The sequence below is a fragment of the Thalassophryne amazonica genome, chromosome 5 (genome assembly GCF_902500255.1).
Source record: "Thalassophryne amazonica chromosome 5, fThaAma1.1, whole genome shotgun sequence".
Lineage (NCBI taxonomy): Eukaryota > Metazoa > Chordata > Actinopteri > Batrachoidiformes > Batrachoididae > Thalassophryne > Thalassophryne amazonica.
The window spans coordinates 72308769-72334666 of record NC_047107.1 but is presented as its reverse complement, the minus strand read 5'-3'; the positions used below and the strand labels follow the sequence as shown (position 1 = coordinate 72334666).

The window sequence follows — 25898 nt, the reverse complement described above, 5'->3', positions numbered from 1 at the left end:
TGAGCAGCTCTTAGAACAGACAGAGTCAGTGTGATGATGGAAAAAAACACACACACACACACACACACACACACACACACACACACACACACACACACACACACACACACACACTCTCCTTCAGACCATTTCCCGTCCTGTGATGAAGTCTGGCCGGAAACCGTCATTTCCCTGAATGTTCCCGTATCTTCTTCTGAATACTCCCTCATCCCTGATTCACTGCCAATAAATCAGTGTGTGTGTGTATGTGTGTGTGTGTGTGTGTGTGTGTGTGTGTGTGTGTGTGTGTGTGTGAGAGAGAGAGAGAGAGAGAGAGAGAGAGATACAGAGAGAGAGAGGAGAAGAAGAATAAAGTACAAAGTACAAAGGGGATGGCAGTATGAATCAGGAGACAGCGCACCGGAAAACAAATATGAAGGAAAACCAGATGTGTGTGGCACTCCTCATCAACACTGCTTTGTGGTTGGAGTTTGCGTAACTAAATGAAGAGACGTCTTATCAAAGACAGCACAGATGTAGATCTGTTATTTACATAACAGATCTACATTATTTCATAGGTACTGGTCAAATTTAAATACAGTACAAGGTCTGTCCATAAAGTATCGTACTTTTTTTTTTTTTTTTAAACTATATGGATTTGATTCATATGTTTTCACGTCAGACAAGCTTAAACCCTCGTGCGCATGCGTGAGTTTTTCCACGCCTGTCGGTGACGTCATTCGCCTGTGAGCACGCCTTGTGGAAGGAGTGGTCCCGCCTCGTTGTCGGATTTTCATTGTCTGGAAATGGCGGAATGATTTGGGGGTTTTTTTCCATCAGAATTTTTTCAGAAGCTGTTAGAGACTGGCACCTGGAAACCATTCGAAAAATTTATCTGGCTTTCGGTGAAAATTTTACGGGCTTCACAGAGAATAAGGTCTGTTAGTACAGCTTTAAGGACCCCTTTAAGGACGCTCGGTGCACCGCGCTCCAAACTGCGACGACGCGACACAAGCCACTGGACCATTTCTAAATGGATGGCTCTGTGGATACGAGACCGTCGTGTGCTCTTTCTCTTGTTATCACAAGAGCTGGACATCAACCATTTTCTGGCAGATTTCACTTTTAACAAGAGATTTTGTCGTGGAAAGCCGCGCGGAGGCTTTGTGCGTCACGACCGATTCACTGTTCGAGCGAGACAAAGAAAGCCTCCATTTCAGCGTGTCATGGGACAAGTTCGGACATGCCCAGCTCTCCACAAGTTCTCTTATAACTCACTCGACTGGTAACCATTGAAAGCCGAGATAGACATGTCCAAACTCGTCCTCTGACACGCCGAAACGGAGGTGTTCCTTTGTCTCGCTTCCAAAGTGAATCGGTTGTGACGCGCGAAGCCTCCGCGTGGCTTTCCATGACAAAATCTCTTGTTAAAAGTGAAATGTGCTGGAAAATGGCTGATGTCCAACTCTTGTGATAACCAGAGAAAGAGCACACGACGGTCCCGGCTCCACAGAGCCATCCGTTTAGAAATGGTCCGGTGGCTTGTGCCGCGTCGTTGCAGCTCGGAGCGCGGCGCACCGAGCGTCCTTAAAGGGGTCCTTAAAGCTGTACTAACAGACCTTATTCTCTGTGCAGCCCATAAAATTTTCACCGAAAGCCAGATAAATTTTTCGAATGGTTTCCAGGTGCCAGTCTCTAACAGCTTCTGAAAAAATTCTGATGGAAAAAACCCCAAATCATTCCGCCATTTCCAGACAATGAAAATCCGAGGACGGGGCGGGACCACTCCTTCCACAAGGCGTGCTCACAGGCGAATGACGTCACCGACAGGCGTGGAAAAACTCACGCATGCGCACGAGGGTTCAAGCTTGTCTGACGTGAAAACATATGAATCAAATCCATATAGTTTATAAAAATAAAAAGGTACGATACTTTATGCACAGACCTCGTATAAGAGAGATGATTTGCAACTAAATATTAATGTCATTATAAGCAGTATTTTATTGTGCTTCTGTCCACACAATTTACTGAAGTTGATCCTACAGTGTGGGGTGTGGGATGTCTCTTTTGTTGCGTCTTACAAACCAGCAATCTCCGCTGTCAGCTATATTTACAGTAATCAAAGCCAGGACAAAGTGCCAAACAGGACACACTGAAACAATTTTCCACATTGCTCTCCTGTTTTTCCCCATCCTCCACATACAGACGTCTGGTATGGCACAATAATCTCTGCCACCTGCAAACCCCACCCAGCTGAAGAGGCTTTAGATCAGACCCAATAGGGGCTCCAATTACCACTACGACCTCTCCTGTTCAACCATCAATACGTGACATCAGCAAAGCACAAGGGATTTCAGAGGCATCTGAAAACCAAACCCACTTTGTTTCTCTGTGGTTTGCATTATCTCCTAAAATAGACTGTGCTTCTGTTTCCATGTCGCAGATCAGCACTGCTGTCAGAGCAAACCTGTCAGTTATTTCTGAAAGATCTATTTTGATGAAGATATAAGTGGACATTATCAGAAACAGGAAGGGGTTTTGACATGGACCAGGAGTATTAGGAAATGTTGGTTAAGCCAAACACACACATATACACTGCATTTCCATATTATTTTATCTATCTATCTATCTATCTATCTATCTATCTATCTATCTATCTATCTATCTATCTATCTATCTATCTATCTATCTATCTATCTATCTATCTATCTATCTATCTATCTATCTATCTATCTATCTATCTATCTATCTATCTATCTATCTATCTATCTAGCTATCTATCTAGCTATCTATCTATCTATCTACAGTGGATCTGTAAAGTATTCACAGCGCTTCACTTCTTCCACATTTTGTTATGTTACAGCCTAATTCCAAAATGGATGAAATTCATTTTTTCCCCCAAAGTTCTACACACAATACCCCATAATGACAATGTGAAAAAAGGTTGTTTTTTTTTAGATTTTTGCAAATTTATTAAAACTAAAATAAAAAAAACTAAGAAATCACATGTACCTAAGTATTCAGAGCTTTTGCCATGAAGCTCAAAATTGAGCTCACGTGCATCCTGTTTCCACTGATCATCCTTGAGATGTTTCTACAGCTTAATTGGAGCCCACCTGGGGCAAATTCAGTTGATTGGACATGATTTGGAAAGGCGCAGACCTGTCTACATATAAGGTCCCACAGTTGACAGTGCATGTCAGAGCACAAACCAAACATGAAGTCAAAGGAATTGTCTGTAGACCTCCAAGACAGGATTGTCTCAAGGCATAAATCTGGGGAAGGGCACAGAAACATTTTTGGTCCCAATGAGCACAGCGGCTTCCATCATCCATAAATGGAAGAAGATCAGATCCATCAGGGCTCATCCTAGAGCTGGCTGCCCGTCTAAACTGTGCAATCAGGGGAGAAGTGCCTTAGTCAGGGAGGTGACCAAGAAGTCAATGGTCACTCTGTCAGAGCTGCAGCATCCCTCTGTGGTGAGAGGAGAACTTTCCAGAAGGACAACCATGTCTGGAGCAATCCACCAATCAGGCCTGTATGGTAGAGTGGCCAGATGGAAACCACTCCTTAGTAAAAAGCACATGACAGCCCGCCTGGAGTTTGCCAAAAGCACTTGAAAGATTCCATGAGAAACAAAATTCTCTGATCTAATGAGACAAAGATTGAACTCTTTAGCGTGAATGCCAGGCATCATATTTGGAGGAAACCATCATGCTGTGGGAATGTTTACAAGCAGCAGGAACTGGGAGACTAGTCAGGATTAAGGAAAAGATGAATGCAGCAAAGTACAAAGACATCCTGGATGAAAACCTGCTCCAGAGCGCTCTTGACCTTAGACTGGGGTGACGGTTCATCTTTCAGCAGGGCAATGAGCCTAAGCACACAGCCAAGATATCAAAGGAGTGGCTTCAGGACAACTCTGTGAATGTCCTTGAGTGGCCCAGTCAGAGCCCAGACCTGAATCCGATTGAGTATCTCTGGAGAGATCTGAAAGTGGCTGTTCACCGATGCTCCTGATTCACCTTGATTGAGCTGGTGAGGTGCTGCAAAGAGGAATGGGCAAAACTGCCAAAAGATAGGTGCACCAAGCTTGTGGCATCATATTCAAGGAGACCTGTGGCTGAACTTGCTGCCAAAGGTGCATCAACAAAATATTGAGCAAAGGGTGTGAATACTTATGTACGCGCATTCATTCATTTTCTATACCCACATCTTCCAATTAAGAGTCACGGGGGAAATGGAGCCCATCCCAGCGGCTATTGGACGAGAGGTGGGGGACACCCTGGACAGAACGCTAGTCTATCACAGGGAATATAGAAATAATGAATGTCTGTGAGTGCAATAGTAAAGATATTTTGCATTTATTTTAAATTATCAGGAAGACAAATAGACCCCATGTCCACTGCGATACATCAAGCTATTTTAGAATAGATTTACCAGTGGTGGGCACAGATAACCAAAAAATTAACTTCGATAACAGATAATCAGATAACTAAAAATGATCTTTGATAAAGCTAAAATGATAAGCCACCCAAAAATGTATCGGAAGTTACAGATAACCGATAACCGATAAATTCCAGTATTGTCTCCGGTACACTTGCAACTACTAACAAGCTGATTTTGAGTTTTAACACCATGATCACTTCTGGCAGCATCAAAAGTGACAACAGACCCAAATAATGAGTGGGCACTTCTGTTCTTGAGCGTCCTGCCCCCTGCTGGAAGCTCCAGTTTACTACATGGCTTCCAGCACAAACGCAGCTGAGAGGAGCCACAAAGCTCAACTCTCTACTCAATCACAACGCTGCCGTCAGGCAGAGGTCTTGGAAAATAAAGCAATGCTGACTTATGGTTTGGTGTAAATAAAATGAATACTGATAGAATAACTACATTAATGTAAATTCTGTCATTTGTGCAAAGTTAAGATATAACATATATCTTTTAATGTTGAATAATGCACTAATTCTGAAGTTTTGTAACAAACACAGACAGATGGCATTCTGGGTAAAATGTGCCTCTGCTAACACTGATTTGTTGACTCGTTCATTCTACGTAAACCAACACGTTAATGTGAGGTGTGTCGTGTGTTGGTGTTTACAGATAAATGTGCTTTTGTAAAATATGCCATTTTTTATTTGTAAAAAAAAAAGCCATTTTCAAAAAAAATACAAAAGCCAAGTTGTAATTAGATAACCGTCTGATATAACCAGTGTCAAAATAAATAGAGCACTGCCATGATCTACTGGTGCCAGTGTGAGTTTTGACCCTTTTTCAGCTGATTTTTCATTTGTGTGAGAATTTTTTGGATCACACCAGGTTAATCGCGCATCCTGCATCGTTTAGTATACATGGAGTAACGAGCTGTCTTGTAATGTTTTTTTTTTACTTTGACGTCTCCCATCGAGAGTTTTTGTAAATTAAGTTTGAAAAAAAAACTTCTGTTTACGTTTTGCTTTTGGAAATACAAGTCTGACGTGTGGTTTTTGAACGTACAATGTGTGTGAGAACATAAATCGTGCGCTCTGAACTTTTACACCGTGAGGTTCTATGGTACAGTTTGAGCTGGAACCGAGTACAGTGATTGAAAATATCAGCCAAGCTTCAGGGCGAATACTGCCATGAACACTACTGGCCAGTAGATGGCAGTAGAGACCGTGAAAACCTGCCAAAACAAAATTCCAGATAATCCGTGTGTCTGCTATGTTTAAGATGCGTGGAATTTAATAAATGCAAACACAATAACAACATCTATAAACCCAGAGAATATATTCATAGAGTTTTAGGCACTAGAGTTTAATGCTGTTGTCTGTGGAGCCTGATCAGAGTGTCTCAAATGCATTTCTCATGTCGTGAACGTACTGACATTACCCTATCCTTCCCATAATGCACCTGGAGACAGCATGTCCACACTAAAACCTTAAAAATTAGCGCATTACTTTAAAACTAAAACATATATCTGATATTTTCACTTTATAAAACTTCAGACGTGATGTTAATTTAAATAACTTGTCTGAAATTAGTTTGGTTAAAATTTGAACCATAAGTTAAAAATGTATGCCTCTGGATGACTTGGGTGATATTGCCCGTGCATCAGTATGGGGTTAAAAGAAATGAGTGTTGTTTTTTTTTTGGTGATCAGTTCTCCTTTGCCTCCAGAGGATAGAGCAGTTTCTTCTAGAAGTAGCTGTCCTCTGTTTGCAAAGAGTAGAACGACACATCTGCTACAAAACTTTTAACAGGGAGGTGCTCAACTGATTTTAAATTTTAGAAGTGTTTGTAGCTGTTCAGCTTTGTTTACCACGTTAACGGTCTAAAAATTATCGGACAAAAATTTATCGGAAGATAATTAGTCTAATAATGGTTTTCAACGTTATCTGAAAAGATAATCCAATAATGAAAACATCTTCGATAACGGTTATCGGATTATCAGAACTGTGCCCACCACTGAGATTGGCATCATGAATGTAAAGGTACAATACATTTTCAATGGTTTATTTACTGCAGTACTTCTGTCCTCATCAATACATTACTACATGATGTCCATATACATGAAAATGATAAAATAGTAACAGCCACTTCATACAATGTGCTGGTTCTTCTCCTATTGAGGCTTTTCAGGTTTCAAATCCCGCAAAACCTCAGAGAGGTCGCCACGCTGCGAGATCTCAATAACATTGAGAACTGCATTGATACGCTCTGATCACGCTTCACTTTAACCGCTGCACACGGACAACACAATTAACATCGCAATGTAAAACTATTTTTATATTGTGCCTAAAACTCTTGTGAATATATTCTCTGGGTTTTTAGACATTGTTATTGCGTTTATTTTATGTAGATATGTGAGAATCACAGGCTGTCTCTCCGTTATTTTCAACGGGAGCTGCTGTGAGCTACACTCGCTTCCTGATCATGTCGTTCTGGGGGAAAGTGAAGTTTGCACTTTAACGTCTTGATTATTGTTCTTTACAACACTGTTTGTCCTCTTTGTTCCAGACTAATATATATAATATGTCTGAAATTCGGTTTGCGCTTATTAAATTCCACGCAGATTAAACGTAGCAGACATGGATTATTTGTTATAATTGTTTTAGTAAGTTTTCAGGGTATCATGCAGCAGTCTCTTATTAACGTGATGAAAAGTATTAAAAAAATAAATTTTTGTAGTATAATGTTGTGTGGGCCGCTGAAGAGGAGGTACTGCTGGCCCACCACCACCAGAGGGCGCCGCCGCCCCACAGGAGCAGCCTCGGTAACAGCTGTCACCCATCACCTGAGACAGCTGACGGCAATTATCACTGGGGTATATCAGCAGGACGGCATCTCCACCTCATCGCCGAGATATCGTTCTACCTGGAAGGTAATAATCTCAGCTGACTGCTTGACAGTAACCTTTGTGATTTTTGTGAGTGATTGCAGACTTTTTTCCCCAACGAGAGGTGGAGGTAGCTTCCCTGCCGTACAGGTTGCTGGGTGCAAACGCGCCCACGTTAATTGTGTTCTTGTTCCTCGCCAGCAGTACCAGGTCCGACACGCGGAGGCAGTGGCCACCTGGGAGTTCGGAACTTGGCGGCTCCAGTATTCCTGGGGTCCTGTGGCGGAGGAAACCGTGTGGTTCCGGTTCTACTTTGGAGAGGCGTCTCCTATCTTCGAGCCTGCCCACACGACACCTTCGTGAATTGAACTTTGTCCATTGTTGTAATTTGTTGTGTTTGTTGTGCACGTTCGCAACAGTAAAGTGTTGTTATTTGACCTATTCCATTGTCCGTTCATTTGCGCCCCCTGTTGTGGGTCCGTGTTCCTACACTTTCCCAACAGTATAATATTCATTTACAATTGTCATCGTGTGGATTCTCTATGTTGTTTTGACTGCAGCGGCTCTCTGGCACGCAAGGGATTATGGGATACGTGAAAACCCCGAATATTCAGCATCGTTACTGCAGTTAAAATCTACATTTAAACTGTCGTGATCTGTTGCCACTCTGAATGAAGAATTTCCCCAAACATTCCAAATATAGGAATGTCATACTAACATACCTCCTACACAGATATTAATCAAAATACTATACATCTGTATACACCACTGAAAAAATGTGTAATACACAGTGTAGCTAATTAATACCAATGAAACATGTTACCACTTCTGCTGTTTATAATCAAGGCTTATTGTAGATAACTATACTATACCTTATTATACAGAAATATTAAGTTAAAATATAATGTAATTTATATACAATAAGGTTATAGTAACTATCGACAGATACTCTGTGGACAGGGTGGGTAAGTGATCCAGACTTTACTCAAACAAAATTCTGCTGGTACGATTTTTCTAAGAGTGTTACCTGATAACAAACACCTTTAAAATTTCAGTAAAATAATTTAACTGAGCATCATGTTTACATTTTCATCATAACAAATGATATATAGAAATTGTATAAAGTTCTTAAATAGATTTAGAACACTTTGTGTTGTTGTCCATTCGGCTGCTCCCGTATTGTTCGGGGTCGCCACAGCGGATACAGCCAGATCCGCATCAGTATTTGGCACAGGTTTTCAATTTTTGGTTTCATTTTTTTTTCATTTATATTTATTACATATTTCTTCATTTATACACAAATAAGGTCTAACCTTACTAACCCCCAGAGCAACAGTGGTAAGGAAAAACTTCATCTGAGGAAGAAACCTCAAGCAGACCAGACTCAAAGGGGTGACCCTCTGCTTGGGCCATGCTACAGACATAAATTACAGAACAATTCACAAAATGAATATACCGGTGCATGAAGTTTTACTCCTGATGCACTGCCTAACGCAACTCCCGTTTTAGATGGAGAAACACACACAGCCACTGGTGTTCCAAAGAGGTCTCCCATCCAAGTACTAACCAGATCCTGCACTGTTTAGCTTCTGAGATCTGACGGGATCAGGCTTACATAGAACAGACCGGCTGCATTTAGAACACTTTGTGTGATTTGTGAATTTAAAGTCTTGGCCATCTTTTGAGATAGAGGATGATTGTCTTGCATCATCAATGACTATGCTGATGTGTTTGTATTTGGCTGATGGGTTCAGTTTTGGTTGCACATATCTTCCTGCAGTGACGACAACACAATCTAGTAGTAGGAGGACATCCAAGTTGTCCTTAGACTGCACAATGACACGAGAGGAATGCATGGTATGGCAGGTACAGAAATCTGTTCCATATTGCAGTGTGTATATTTTAACTGTAATAGGAGCCTATGTTAGTGAGATGGGGCCATATCGCTTGACTTGAGCATGCTCAACACTTTTGCAAAGTGATCTGTGTTGTATTTCATCATAATAGCATATCACAAGGTCACAGGAACACAGAGACACACACAGGGAAAACATAGGCACATAAGTAGATACACACACTTGAATTTTTGATTTTTTGAATTCCGTCTCTCACAGTTGAAGTGTACCTATGATAAAAATTACAGACATCTCCATTCTTTGTAGGTGGGAAAATGTGCAAAATCGACAGTGGATCAAATACTTATATGCCTCACTGTACATACATACACACACACACACACACACACACACACCTTTTTGTTTGCAAACACCTGATGGGTTTGAATCACGTGTGCTTGCATGAGCAAACCTTGAACCTTTGTGTGCATATGTGAATTTTTTCACGCCTGTCGATTGCGTCAGTTGCTGGTAAGCAGCCTTTGTGTGAGGACATGTGTAGTGCTCTCGGCGGATTTTCATTGCAAGGAAAATGGCGGAACGAATGGAGCAGCGCTTCTGCATCAAATTTTGCCAGAAACTGGGCGACAGCCAGGTGGAAACCATTCGGAAGATTCAGGCGGCTTTCGGTGACGATCCTATGGGCATCACACAGATTAAGGAGCGGTACAACCGGTTTAAAGATGTCCGCACAATGGTGGAGAGTGAGCCAGGCTCCGGTTGGCCATCAACATGCTGAAATGACCAGATCATTTCCAAAGTGAACGCTGTGGTGATGTGGGACCGTCGTGTGACTATCCGAGAAATTGCAGAAGAGGTGGACATCAGCACTTTTTCAGCACATTCCACTGTGACAGAAGATTTGGCCATGAAAAGAGTGGCTGTGAAATTCATGCGCTAACGGTGGAGAAAAAGCACCTTCGTGCTGAAGCCTCACAGGACATGCTGTGACATGCCCACCTCTTCCACAATTTCTCGGATAGTCACATGTCTGAAAAGTCACCAAAAGCCGTATGAATCTTCCGAATGGTTTCCACCTGGCTGTCGCCCAGTTTCTGGCAAAATTTGATGCAGAAGCGCTGCTCCAGTCGTTCCGCCATTTTCCTTGCAATGAAAATCCGATGAGAGCACAACACATGTCCTCACACAAAGGCTGCTTACCAGCAAATGACGCAATCGACAGGGGTGAAAAAATTCACGCATGCACACGAAGGTTCAAGGTTGGCTCATGAAAGCACACGTGATTCAGATCCATCAGGTTTTTGAAAAAAAAAAAAAAAGGTCAGATACTTTTCTAACAGACCTCATATATATGAACTCGTCCAAGGTCTGTGTCTCAAGAATGTTGCCTGTGAATTTGAAGACAGTGGCAGTAACAGGACTGGACTTATGCTGAACACAGACAAATGGACAGATGGACGGATGGACAGATCCAAATTCTTCGCAATACACGATGCCCATATTTTGGCCTCGGGTAAAAATAGGTGCACACTCTGAAAGAACTGGCATCTGAGTATATCCTCCACTTCTACTTTGTGAATGACAATCTCCACGACCCCCGAGTTGGATTCTGCATCAACCAAGAATGGGACTGTAACCTCTTGCATGAGGAGCAGACAACAGTTAGGGAAAACATCATAATGCGCAAGCAGTTCTTCTATGATACACTGCTGCATTTATGCTGATACATTATGATGTGATTGTATCAGAACATATCACTGTGTAGAGTCTGCCAGGTTTATGCTTTTGTTCTTACTACTTTTTCTTCCACTTGATTCCTGCTGGACTAAACAAAATGATGCACTCCTTGATGAATGAAGGATGTCCAAATAGCCTTCTTTTAGGCAAGTAGTTTCCATCTGTTGCTGGTCTTGAGTGTTGCTTTAAGGATGTCCTTATAGTACTCCTTCTTTCCTCCTTGTAATCATTTTCCTTCATTGAACTGACCATAAAACTCCTGTTTTTGAAGTCAATGGCCGTTCAATCACCAAACATGTCACAAACATTACATATAACTCTTGATAATCACTTCATCGCTGGAGGTCTTGGCTTCATCAAGAACGCAGAGATTGGTCCTCTAGTCCTCCAAGCTAATATTCAAGATATTGCACAGACAGCACTGATTGAAGGATTCCAGGTGTTTAAGGTGCCTCCTGTAGTTGACCCAGGTGTCTGACCTGTATAAAAGAGTTTCTAAGCCAAGTGCCATTCACACAAATGTTTTGGTTTTATTCTACAAGTAACACTTTTGAGAGATTCATCCTCTTCAATGTACAAAACCAACTGTTGCACAATTCATATAAAGTTCCACCTCACAGTCAACATCAGCAGTAGCGGAGAGGCAGCTTCTGAAATAACCAAAACAAATACTATGCTTTACTTGAACTTGAAAAGTTCAAAAGATTAGGGGAGGCTCTTCTGGGACTGCTCACAGAAATGCTAAAACTGTGAGGTACAACCAAAATCAACATTTCCAAAACTGTGCAGTTGTTTGACTTTTACATTTCATCCACAGTTTGTTAATACTGTACTTTCATACCAGTTCAGAATGGGAACATTATGCTATACAATTTATGCTATGCTAACAACAGCTGGCTTCTTTATCTTTTTTTTATATATGCTACACTTTCTGCTACTGTATGTGGTGCTGCCACCAGAGGTGAGCAAAAGGTGTGTAGAGAGAGAGCACTATCACAAAAACCTGATAAGGTTCTTGTTTTTTCATTAAATATGTATTTGAAGGCAAACAATGTCACATTTTGCTTATTAGAATTTATCATGGAAAATGAATGCCTACATCGGACTGCACTGTATCCCACCGAATTGGTCCACAATAAAAATATAGTTCCTAAACTATATTGTCGCCAAAGTACCTAGATACATGTCATTTTATATGGGAGAGATATATGCCCATATTTACTAGAGATTGCAGTCGCTCTTGCACTGTACGTTTGCCTCCTCTCAATGATACTGGTTAAGACAGATTTTTTCCCATCACCACTCTGTTGTTGACATTTCCTGAGACACAAACAATAACCTCCTGTTTTCATAGTAACATAGCATCAACTGGGAAGGTGCGATTACAATGTAGGTGTAATTAAGCTGTCAGAATGACATGGAGAGGCCAAGTCATTGTCAGACTATTCTCTTGCATCTCTGAAGACATTGTGGCACACAGAGACATGTTTCTCCTTTGACAGACAATACCATTCCGAGACAGGCTGTCTGATCTGTAAAGATATTTAGTGTGTTGTTTCCATATGCTACTGTTGCAGACTGTGAAACCGTGAGTGTGAGCGTCACTAAGTGCAGCTGAAAACAGTCACAATGCAATTTAATGGTGTTAAGTAGTGCTGATTTTTGGCACTAATTTGCGTTGGAGAGGTTAAAACTGTAAAGTGCAAATAGTTTGTTGGAATAAAGTTCCAGGAGGAATGCCAAGAATCCAGGATTACACAATTTCCTGGATTTGCTTATTTAGTGGAAGACGTCTGAGGAAGATTGTATATACAGAACACTGTCAGTACAAAAGGTGCAGGATATGTCGCATACGTGAATCAAATATATTGTACTGCACAGTAGAAACAAAGAAGAGAACCATTCAAATCCACCAGGGATTGAAGGTCATTTACCTGAGTAACCTTAACTACTCAGAATTAGCAGGTCAAATCCAATACAGGCAATTACATGTTTCAAAATAAAATAATGTGTGTGTGCGTGTGTGTGTGTGTTTTTTTTTTATGAGCTACATCTGTCAGCCATTAGCTGGTAGGCCAGATGTTCCAAGACATCTGGGGTTCAGTTCCAAAAAAGGTTCAACTCAAAGGCATTTTCTTAATTTACTGATTAAGTTAAAGGCATTTTATGAATCATTCCACTTGGTCAACACATGAAATACCATTGCCCATCTTACAAACTGCATCTTTAAGAATTGGGGAAGCATTTATTTGCCAGCAAAGTTGATTAAGGACTGCTGCTATTCACAGCCTTTCCTCTACAGGGCTTCCTGTCCTGATCAGCAGGAGCAGACAGACCCTTTCATTATGGAAACAGCAGATGAAAATGAGAGCAAAATGAGGCCCATTACCACGTGAGCGTGACTAATATCCCTCTACAGAACTCTCCACACACACTGGACACGAGCACGGCCAGAACACGCACACGTTCCACATGTACGTGAGCATGACTATATGCGCTGGCTTAGAACCGCACACGTTCAAATCAATAACACACTTGTAGATGAACACACACTCACTTACATGCACAGAAATGGGGGAAAAGGGGGTAGTTGGTCAAAAACATCAGCTCTATTAAATTGCCCAAATTGAAGGCGCTCTGAGGGGGCGTGTCTGACTCCTTCCAGTATGTGCATATGTAGCCGTGTGTGTATAGATTCCTAATCATCTATGATGACATTAGTGTGAAAGCTAACCCGCGTGACTCCAGCCCTTCCTTCTCCATTCCCTGCTTCGCCATCTCTTACGTCTGACTTTCAGTAACATCCGATCAGTCCTGTAATATTTCTTCTCCCCTGCGGCCGCTCTGATGATTTCTCTTAAAATATCCACTCTGCTTTTCCTCAAATGACTGCAACAGATTTATTTTACTTTATTGGAACTTACAGTCTCCAACCTCTGCCCTACCAAGTCTTTTTGCTCTTACTTCATCTTTCTTCTGGAGGTTTTCACTGATCCGCTTGGTTCCAGGTGAGATGCGACTATCATTAAGTGGAACTGGGTCCGACTCGGGTCGCATTCCGCTTTGGCCCGTCCTTTAATCTGCTTTTTGGAGTTGTGCGTGTCTCTGTCTTTCTTTGAATATTACTTTTTGCATGTTAAATACATGTCCTGATATTTCCTTCCTCATTTTATTTTCTGTAGCATTTCATTAGTTTATGGCTCAGATGCAGCTGTGATCTGAAATATAAATACCCATTTTTATTATGATTTAACAGTTCATCCACTCAACCATTGGTGGGCACAGCTCATCTCAAACTCAGCATCGATACCTATTATTCCACTAACTAAAACGTTAACTGTCACAATACTAAACCCATAAACTGCTAAAACATTTAGCTGATACTGCTGCAAACCACAAACCTTTATGACATGAATTTAGCTTATGCTTCATTTTTTGCCCCTTTTAAAACTCTAGAAAACAGATCCAAAGAGCTGAAGTTGTAATATGTTATGGCAGAAACATGGAGGTTCCCAAAAAGGTTTTGCATGCCAAGATCAAATGTTGATCAAGATTTAAATGCGTAACTAAATGAGCAAATAAAATTAAACAGTAGCTTCTATCCAACGTGCAGTTTATTCACAGTACAGAAAGTATTAAATGAATAGTAAATATTAAGAAATAAAAATACACATGGAAAAATAATTTGAATAATCTGTTTAATGCATTCACTGGCTTTACTTCCTGTTCCTCCATCGGCAATCTGACATATTGTCTTTGCACTTTGACCGTTAAGCTGTATTTTTATAAATAGTTTTCAAAATTAACTGAAGAGCTGGTTATCTTTTTACAAAGTTACCTTTGCTAATTAGCTGTCGGCTGATTCGCTGAGCTGTGTCCACCGCCAAGGGCGTAGGTTTGGTCTCAGCTTTGGTAGGGACAATACCACCACCCCGCCCCCCTGCCCACCACCACCACCCCCTAACCCACTCATACCATTAGACGCACAAGTACAGCATAATACATAACATATGACGACATAATGCTGAATAATTTAACACTTTATTTACATTATTAAGTGTGTAGGCAAACAAACAAATAGCTTAAATAACAAAATTGCATCCAAAATCACGAATCTATTCTATAGGCCTACACCTGAGAGAACAAGACAACAAAAAAAATACTTGTGGAGGTAACAAAAAAAAAAGTTTTTGCAACCAAGATGTATAATCTATTCTCTTCATCAATAATGCAGTTGTAGGTATCTGGCAACCTAATTTGGCAACAAAAAAAAGGGCTTTACAATGATATATATGGTGTATTACGGTAAACGTAAGCCTGTGATGTCATAACGCAGAGGAAAAACATGGAAGTTTCACACTAGTGCGCCGCTGATTCTCATTACCGTAAGTTCTCATGTAAGCCCTCACGCTGAAAAATTTCAACACTGACAGCAAGCCAAGAACCCGTGCTTTCCAACAGTATGCTATATGTTGCATATATTACGGTAAAGTGCGTTCGGTGACTTTTGAAACGAGGGAAAAGTATGAAAAAGAGCGCAAAAGTGACAGAAAAGTACAGAGACAGACAGCAAACATAAATGTAGTAATTTTTGAGGAAAAGGCAGGGTGTTAGTGTCATTTGTGAAGGTGTGCGTGCGTGTTTGTGTGGGTGTGCAGTTTATTTTAAGTGTGGCCCACAGCATTGTTCGCAAGCCCCCGCCCTTCTTGTTTTTCTGCACCGGAGCAGTGTTGCCAGATATGAAATATGAAACTATCGTACCAAAACCTCAAAATTATCGTATTTTGGGAGAAATTATCGTACACAAACAAAACGCATACAACGTAGCTATTTTAGCGTTTTTTTTTTTTAAATTTACAAAGAATTTTATGTCACATTTTTAAACAGTAATTATAGTAATGGGGAAACTATGGCACAAAAAGAACGCAAACGCACAAGCAAATGCACTACCAGACTAGAAAGATTTTTTTTTTCTGTGAAGGGACACAAACGTGTTACCGTATTTTCCGGACTATAAGTCGCACTTTTTTACATGTTTTGGCCAGGGGTGCGACCTATACTCCGGTGCGACTTATAAATGAAAAATATACCGGTAGGATCTCAATTAATTTACTGTAACAAAACAATTTTACGTGACAGAGTCGATCTATGTTTTAAAATGGCCACCGGAAAAGGAAATGCAATGCATCATGGGCACTGTAGTATGACGGCCATCCTATAGTTCACGCTGGTCGCGATAACCAATCAGAGAACAGAACTTTGGATGCGTATTCCTCACCTCACCCACAGCGTGTGAAGCTGACGAACTCGGTGCTTGCTGTTATTCCGGCTTGGCGAACAAAACAGCTTCAACCCTTGGATATCAATGTGAGCAGAGTGTTTAAGTTGACGCTGAGAGCTGCGTGGGAGCATTGGGTGAGCGACGGCGGAGGATTAGCATGTGCACTTGGAAGGAGCTGGCGTCGATGATTGTGAAAAGCGTTTGAAGCAGACGAACATGGTGTTTATTCCGGGACGGCTAACAAGACAGCTTCAACCCTTGGATATCAGTGTGAGCAGAGTTGACGCTGAGAGCTGCATGGGAGCACTGAGCGACGGCGGAGGATTAGCGTCTCCACTTGGAAGGAGCTGGATCGACACCGCTGGGAGGTCATGAGCTGCGCAGGTAGGCGCTGCATGGTTCGGCTCGCAATGTGGTCCGCAAAATACAAACATATCCGTAGGTAAAATGCAGCTCACGAGAGGGCACTCGAGGCTTGTGTGACTGTTCCTGCGACTTCTGACTACCATAGAAAAATAAAAATTTTAACGTTACTGATAACAAGACAACGGAGAAGGCCCGAAAAAATACCACCAAAAAGAAAATCATACTCTGCAGATTACAAGTTGCGACTGGTGAAATATGCATCCGAAAACGGTAGCCGTCACAATATTATCATCTGAACTTTTCATGTTAACATACCTGTATGTCCATGGGACTTATAGTCCAGTGGACCTTATTTATGGTTTATTTTTCTTTATAATGGATAAAGTGGCTGGTGCGACTTATACTCCGGTGCGACTTATTTATGGTATGTTTTTCTTTATAATGGATAAAGTGGCTGGTGCGACTTATACTCCGGTGCGACTTATAGTCCGGAAAATACGGTAATTACCAGACTAGAAAGAGTCGAATTCAACCTCGAGGTCGCTGTCGTCATCCGATGCCATGGCCACTTGTGCAGATTTTGTTGAACACAGAAAAAAATGTTGACACCTCCATAAGGAACTTTAACTTTTTTTTATTCTTCTTGTATATCTCTTTGCTCTTGTGTTTTGTTCGTTTGTTATTGCATTTGTTGAAATAAAGTTTCGAAGAAAAAAAAAAGATGTTGGTTGGGGAATCTTCCTGTCACGGTAAAGATTGGATGGGAACTCATTACTTTGTATGGAGAGGGGGCGGGCTTTCAAATGACTTTGTCCCGGTCGCCCAAAGCCAGCATTTGATGCCGCCTGAGTGCAACACCTGCAAAATGATTCTTGGGTGTCAGAGAGAGATGCGTGTTTGGGCAACCAACTGAAATTATCGTACATATTGGATTTTTTCCCATTATTGATCGTACATTTATTGATCGTACATTTATTGATCGTACATCGTACAGAGGGCAAAACTATCGTACAAATACGATAATTATCGTACATCTGGCAACACTGCACCGGAGCCACCCATCCTCTGCGCTCTGGGACTCCCACTTTACAAATTAAGCACTGCCTGCCACGAGATGCGCTTTGTTTACGTCCATGTGAGAAGAACGTGAGCTAATGAAATTGCAACATGGGTAATCCTGTCACTCTGGCACGTCGAAAACACAAAACGTGACGACTAAAATTATAGTATCGAGTTTGCAAAAAAATAGTGAATGATTTTGTTATATAAAAAAAATTCTAAATATTGGTAGGGACTATTTTGCCATCCCAAAATATTGGTTGTGAGTTGTCCCTATGGTCCATATGCAAACCTACGCCCCTGTCCACCGCGACACTCAGCCAACATCTTCTTGTCTGTCGCCAACATTTAAAAAACCTATTTACCAAGCCCACCGCCCTCGCCCGTTTCCGCCGGGGTGACTGGGTGATTTATAGGCTTGCAGCAGGCTGGTAGCGGGAGGGCAGAGCAAGGGAGGAGAGGTAGGTGAAAAGGAGGACTGGGGCTGTGGTGTTTGAAGTACATGAAGGAGTAATATAAAATACACCTGGCCCATCCAGGGGCACTCTCTGTACATAGAAATAAAAAGAGAGGAGAGGAGAGGAGAGGAGAGGAGAGGAGAGGAGAGGAGAGGAGAGGAGAGGAGAGGAGAGGAGAGGAGAGGAGAGGAGAGGAGAGGAGAGGAGAGGAGAGGAGAGGAGAGGGCTGGGCCGTAAGGGAGAGAGGGCTGGATGGAAAGAGGGGAGGGGTCACGTCGTGTTTCCTTTCAGGATGGCTTTTATGGTGTAACTTCAAACGGTGACCTCCCACACCCTTCTCCCTCTCTCCATCCGTCCATCCAGTCGTCCCTCCCTCCACTTTCTCACTATTGTGTATGGCCAAGCAGAATGTAATTGGCTATTCTTTTCAACACTCTCTGCCCCCACAGGAAGAGGCCCTTTTGCTGCCACTATTTGCGGTGTACGTGTGTGCACCTTGTAAATTTACTAGACGGTAGTGGCAGGTGAGTGACGAGGGCTGCACAGGCTGCAGATTCTAAAGTCAGGGTTTTTGTAAACAAGTCAGCAGAGGTGCCGCCCTCCTCCTCCTCCTCCCTCCCCCCACATTCAGTGTGCGCTGCCTCAATAAAATGCATTTTTTTTACATTGGATGCTGTATTTTTGCTCTTTGATGACATGTTACGATCACATATAAAATTTCTGCAATTCAAGTTTGCCTTTCTTTTACAAAAAGTAGCAAAGTGCTGAAAAATTATTTTTTTTTTAAATCAACCTGCAATCCTATAGCTGAAAATAGCTTTATTCTGATGATGCGTTGCAGTGGTTTACCAGTATGATGATGCAAAACTCTTTTTTTTAATGAAATGTTATGACAGTTTAAAATCCATACAAACTTTTAGTTTTGCTCCCAAGAAATGCTAAGACAAACATTGACGCAAGCTTTGCAGAGTTTTCACCTTTAGCGTTCACATGTTCTTCAGATTTAGTAGCTGTCTCTCTGTCAACAAAAAATAAAAGGTAATTTCTCCTTCAGCCCCCCTCCAGAAAGCACAATTTTCACTTCAAAACTCCCATCCAGCTCAGTGGCTTTGCCATCAGTAGCACCACATTTTCCACTGTTCTATAAAAAACAAACAAACAAAAAACTGTGTGACAGACTCTCCAAGTATCATTAAAGGCATCAGGATAATACAATCAAAACAATAATGTTCCAATACTCTGTTGAATACTAACATCTAAGGACTTCTAATACCTTTGTATATTGATAAGGTTCACAATTTCATTGTTGAAAGGTGTCATTTAGAAAAAGATACTAAATTAAAAGCAATCCACCTCTGCACTTTTGTTTTCTTTCAAAAATTTGAATCAAAAGACACACATGGGAAGTTTGCAAATTTATCAGTGTCACAGAATGTGTGGTTTTATTTTGGCTGCTCCCATTTTTGCTCAAGGTTGCCACAGTGGATACTACACAGATCCACATGTTGATTTGGCACACATTTTATGCCGGATGCCCTTTCTGACGCAACTCCAGATGTGCATGGAGATTGGGATATGGATGGCTTTAAACCGGGGTTGCAAAAGCACTACCACAGCGCCACCATGTCAGAAAAATGTTCCCTACATTTTATAGTATAACAGCAGACAGAGAGTGATATATGAGTGCAGCTCTCCTCTCACTAACAACTTTAAGCCCACTGTGGCTTATAAATCAGTGCATTTTTATTAATGACGCTGGCATGCACATGAATTAGTAGGTGGAGGGAATCAGCCATCCCTAAAGAGCCCTAATTACCACAAACCTACACGCTCACTTTTCTGTACTTTTTGCCAATTTTCACCACTTTGTTTCAGTGACTGATGAAAATGGGAACTGTAACAGGCAGAGAGAGAGAGAGAGACAGAGAGATGGAAGCAACAAAGGTTCAGGGCTGGATCCGGATCCCCAAATGTCACAGCTAAAAGGTTACATGGTGCTCCCCCCCCACACCGCTGCCAGACAGACATGCACAATCCCATATACACATTAGCTATGACAACACACACACACACACACACACCGGAGGCATGTGATGTATACAAGCACTTCAGAGGTTAACTATGTGGGCAGAGGACACAACATAAACAAAGACTTCAAGACGAGCATGGCATTCTGTTCTCACACACACACACACACACACACACACACACACACACACACACACACACACACACACACACACACACACACACACACACACCGAGCTTCAGAGGTAATTACTGTATGCTGTCTGACAAATAATCCAGTTTAAAAGTCATGCAATGGTCTGAAGATGATCCAGACATTCAGAACGAGATTTCCAAAAGTGTCAGGGACACTCTGAAAGAGTTGGAAGAAAAAGAAGAAAACAGATAGTGGCCTTTAAAAAAATGCAAAAGTGGAGCACTTCCTACCTCCTTGTAGTTCACCTTGGGCTCTGCTCTTTTTCGCTTTCTGCCCTTTTCCTGATGACTCTGACTGAGGAGAATCCATTTTGCAACCTGTAGGAGGGGGGACGGGGTGGACGAGCGGTGAAGGTGGGGAGGAGAAAGAAGTGTTCAGAAAGTAAGTTGTGATTGAAAGGGTGGCGTAGCTTGAAAGGAGAACAGACACAAAAAAAAGAGGACAACCCAGAAATAAGGGGATTGGTTTTGTGATGACAGAAAGAGAGAGAACATGACCAAAAACAAACAAACAAACAAAAAAGACTCAGTGCTCATTTTCACTAAACGCAGCAGGACATATAAACAGATTTAAGGTGCACTTCTCAGCTCTCATGCTGCAGAAAGAGCTCCTGTATATCTTCTCCTGCTTTCACACACACACGCTCATTAAATCCAACCTTTCAGCACTCACTTGTGCTCCGTATATAACCAACACAAACGGCCCGGTGAGGCTGAAGAGTAATGGTGAAAATATGTTGGTGTGACGCAGCCTGGAGTGCAGAAACCCAAAGCTTGTAGATCTCCATGAAAGAGTCCATCACTACAAAACCAAACTACATCCTGATGCCTGTGGATCAGTCTGAAAACTCTGCTGGTGTCCCTTCATTTCCAGAGATACACTCATTTACCAACTCCTTGCACAGGTTCAGGGATTTGTGGTGTATCTGGAAAGCTTCTGCTCAGTTTTGAGACCCACAGGTGAAGGCTTTCAGAACAGTGTGGGAGCTTCTGGGAACAGCTGAGACAGAAAAGAAGGCGACACAGAACAACAGAGACGGACAGAGCCAGAGACTGAAGCAGCAAATCAGAAGAACTAGATGGGGTACAAGAGGCAGCAAAAAGAGATGGAATCAAAGATCGTGTTCAAGAAACAAATAGGTGGCAGTAAAGAGAATCTCACTGCGGTCATATCAAGAGGATCCCTGGTGTGTGTGTGTGTGTGTCTGCAAAGCCCAGAAGATGAGAAGACACAGCAGTGAGTGGAAAAGACAGGTGGAGAGACTGCTTACCTCCGCTTTGACTTCTTTCACCAGCCGTGCCTGTGACCACACGGCACTGCTCTCATACAGCCACTGGAGGACAGAGAGGGAAAAGCAGTGAGCCAGGAGGGCGAGAGAGGTACACACAGAGAGAGAAAGCAAGCCGTCGGGACAGAGTGGAATGCTTCGCAATGGAGTGAGAGAGAACCCAAGCACGCAGGAAGGGGAGGGAAAGAGGAGAGGTGGGAGGAGAGGGAGGTGGGAGCAAGATCAGTTGTTCCTCTGACGGAAACTTGCGACTTGACACCGGAGGATGACACAAATCAAGAAGAGTAGAAGAGAAAAGCAAAAAAAAAAAAAAAAAAAATTTGAAGTTATGGGGCAGGCGAGATCACAGTTATGTACAGGACGGACCATCAACTTGTTCCTTGGCACCTCCTTTCATCCAACAGTGCACACACACACACAGACTCACACAAACACACACCTATGCACAACGTGCAGCTCATACACACACACACACACACACACACACACACACACACACACACACACACACACACACACACACACACACACACACACACAACACTTACAGTGTAACCTTATTAAAGCTTTCAGCAGAACCACTGCTGCTCTAATCACATCAGAGCAATGATGACGAGGCACAAGCAGGTGCACGAAGGCGAGCACACAGGCAACGGGCATGCATGCATGTGTGCACATGCATACAAGGAGGCAGCCATAGCCATACAGTGCACCCGGAAAGTATTCACAGGACTTCACTTTTTTCACATTTTGTTATGTTAGAGCAGGGAGCAGCCCATCTGCTCTGTGTCAGCCTGACCCCGTCAGATCTCAGAAGCTAAGCAGTGCGGGACCTGGTTAGTACTTGGATGGGAGACTTCTTTGGAACACCAGCGGCTGTGTGTGTTTCTCAAGGGAACACTGGAGTTGCGTCAGGAAGGGCATCCGGCGTAAAACTTGTGCCAAATATCAATGCGGATCTGGTTGTATCCGCTGTGGCAACCCCAAACTCAAAAAACGGGAGCAGCCGAATGGACAACTGTTATATTAGAGCAGGGGTGGGCAATTATTTTTTGCAAAGGGCCAAATGGGAAACAGGTAATATTGTGGAGGGCCGGACCAAAAGGCTAAAGTCAAGTCTGCACAATAATAATATTTTCATTCCTATATAAGAGCAGTCAATAGCACTGTTTTGACAAACTGGATGTTCTGATTTGGCAATAAAAAAGAGGTTACCTTACAAAAATGTAATTTATTCAATCAAATTTTTCAAGACAATAGTGAACAAAATGAGAAACATTTCTGACTCATTACATTTGTGATCATTTTTAGCCACATTGCCACCAAAACGCATTTTGAGTTTAATATACATACTTTTGAAACTGAAACTTACTGTTGGAACAAGGAGGTTCTTAGATTTCTGAAGACATCACATCAATTGTCATTGTAAACCAGATATTAAAGACGAGTCACAATATCATTGTCACTGAACTGTGCAGAAAAAAATGAGAAAAGTGTCCCAGTGCACTAGTTCTAATCATGTCTGTGCATGATACATTTGTATTTTACACCACGTTTTACATTTTAGTGTTTTTCAGTTCTTTTTACTTATTTAGTGAGCTAAATCGAGTCTCTGTTGATCTTTAAGTGTATCAAATGTGAAGCACAGCTGAAACATGATCATCAGTGAGAGAGGACTTGTATCTGGATTTATTAAACTTCATCAAATTCGCCATTCAGCATCCACCTCTCTCTTTTTGGCATAAGGGGATATTTTTGAGGAGGGGTGCACATTGATTGGATTAATCATTTCCGAGAACAAAAACAACAAAAAAACAAGCTTCAGTTCAGTTTAATTCAGTCATAAAGGTACAAAGGAGAAAAAGTCAAAAAGTCGGGAAAAGGTGGACGAATGATCTGCACCTTTCCCATCATCGAAAAGCCTGCGCACCAAGAGCGCATGAGTGTGAAAATGAAACATTCACGATCACAGGACCCGAAAGCGGATATAAAACGAAACGGTCTCCGGCTGGATCCATGGCTCTGTCCACCCTCTCTGTCAATGTGCCCACAGATAATTCCCCATGGATCATGCGAATGCTGTGTAGTGGACGTGATGGCGCCGCACCAGGCTGTGTGACGTGGGGTGATCTCTCCATGCCAGGCTCTGCCAATATTCAATGGCACCATGCCAGGCTGTGCGGCTGTGTGGCAAGGTGATGGCGCCGCGCCACGCTGTGTGGCGTGGAGTGATCACTCCGTGCCAGGCTCTACTATACTCCGGAGGACACACACACGCAGTCACAAATGGCTTGGGAGGTGGACGAAGGTCACCCGCAACACTAATTTGATAGAATAGCAAATATTTTATTCTTTAATTTCCATGTACTCGTATTTGCAGGCCGGTCCGAGTCAGCCAAAGGGTTACGGCCCACGGCCCGTAAAATGCCTAGGTGTGTGTTAGAGCCTTATTCAAAAATGGTCAATTAATTTTTTTTTTCCTCAAAATTCTACTCACAACATCCCATAATGACAACATGAATATTTTTTTTATTAATATTATTGCAAATGTATTAAAAAAAAATAAAAAACTAAGGACTCACATGTACGAGGGCTGTCCGTAAAGTATAGGTCCTTTTTATTTTTTTCTAAAACTATATGGATTTCATTCATATGTTTTTACGTCAGACATGCTTGCACCCTCGTGCGCATGCGTGAGTTTTTCCATGCCTGTCGGTGACGTCATTCGCCTGTGAGCACTCCTTGTGGGAGGAGTCGTCCAGCCCCTCGTCGGAATTCCTTTGTCTGAGAAGTTGCTGAGAGACTGGCGCTTTGTTTGATCAAAATTTTTTCTAAACCTGTGAGACACATCGAAGTGGACATGGTTCGAAAAATTAAGCTGGTTTTCAGTGAAAATTTTAACAGCTGATGAGAGATTTTGAGGTGATTCTGTCACTTTAAGGACTTTTCACGGTGCGAGACGTCGCGCTGCGCTCTCAGGCAGCGTCATCAGCCTGTTTCAAGCTTAAAACCTCCACATTTCAGGCTCTATTGATCCAGGACGTCGTGAGAGAACAGAGAAGTTTCAGAAGAAGTCGGTTTCAGCATTTTATCCGGATATTCCACTGTTAAAGGAGATTTTTTTAATGAAAGATGTGCAGGCGGATTGCAGCGTCGGCTCGCAGCCGCCGCGACGCTCTGCCACAGGAAAAACACCTCTGTTGGAAGCCTTGAGGACAAGTTGGAACATCTCCAGCTGATAAACAATTTCTCATATACTCACTCCACTGAAAGCCATCAAAAGCCACCTGGATTTTACAAATGGTTATCAACACGGAGGTGTTTTTCCTGTGCCGCCGCGCCGCGTCGGCTGCGTCCCGACGCGCGGACCCGTCCGCACGTCTTTCATTAAAAAAAATCTCCTTTAACAGTGGAATATCCGGATAAAATGCTGAAACCGACTTCTTCTGAAACTTCTCTGTTCTCTCACGACGTCCTGGATCAATAGAGCCTGAAATGTGGAGGTTTTAAGCTTGAAACAGGCTGATGACGCCGCCTGAGAGCGCAGCGCGACGTCTCACACCGTGAAAAGTCCTTAAAGCGACAGAATCACCTCAAAATCTCTCATCAGCTGTTAAAATTTTCACTGAAAACCAGCTTAATTTTTCGAACCGTGTCCACTTCGATGTGTCTCACAGGTTTAGAAAAAATTTTGATCAAACAAAGCGCCAGTCTCTCAGCAACTTCTCAGACAAAGGAATTCCGACGAGGGGCTGGACGACTCCTCCCACAAGGAGTGCTCACAGGCGAATGACTTCACCGACAGGCGTGGAAAAACTCACGCATGCGCACGAGGGTTCAAGCATGTCTGACGTAAAAACATATGAATGAAATCCATATAGTTTTTGAAAAAAATAAAAAGGACCTATACTTTACGGACAGCCCTCGTACATAAGTATTCACACCTTTTGCTCAAAACTTTGTTGATGCACCTTTGGCAGAAATTACAGCCTCAAGTCTTGTGGAATATGATGCCACAAGCTTGGCGCACCTATCTTTGAGCAGTTTTGCTCATTCGTCTTTGAAGCACCTCTCAAGCTCCATCAGGTTGGATAGGTAGTGTTGGTGCACAGCCATTTTCAGACCTCATCAGAGATGTTCAATCGAATTATGGTCTGGGCTACTCAAGGACATTCACAGAGTTGTCCTGAAGCCACTCCTTTAAGATCTTGGCTGTGTGCTTAGGGTCACTGTCCTGCTGAAAGATGAACCATCACCCCAGTCTGAAGTCAAGAGTGCTCTGAAGCAGGTTTTCAAGCAGGATGTCTCTGTACATTGCTGCATTCATCTTTC

At 42.3% G+C, this 25898-nt stretch overlaps 1 protein-coding gene across 6 annotated transcripts in view; it reads right to left on the bottom strand.

Moving 5' to 3' along the window:
- Nucleotides 1-25898, bottom strand: part of aopep (aminopeptidase O (putative)) — a 277707-nt gene that overhangs the window by 111146 nt on the left and 140663 nt on the right. For 2 of the 6 annotated variants that reach the window (XR_004560798.1, XM_034170527.1), the window contains 2 exons: nt 21549-21611; nt 20523-20595 (listed from right to left, as the gene is read on the bottom strand). Coding sequence is in view for 3 of the 6 variants with exons in the window: in XM_034170527.1 (XP_034026418.1) it covers nt 20523-20595; nt 21549-21611 (136 nt within the window). In the remaining 3 variants the exon portion in view is untranslated. Of the gene's footprint in view, nt 1-18869; nt 19191-20508; nt 20596-21548; nt 21612-25898 lie in introns of those variants that run through there. The other 4 variants (XR_004560796.1, XM_034170526.1, XR_004560797.1 and 1 more) reach the window with 3 other exon arrangements.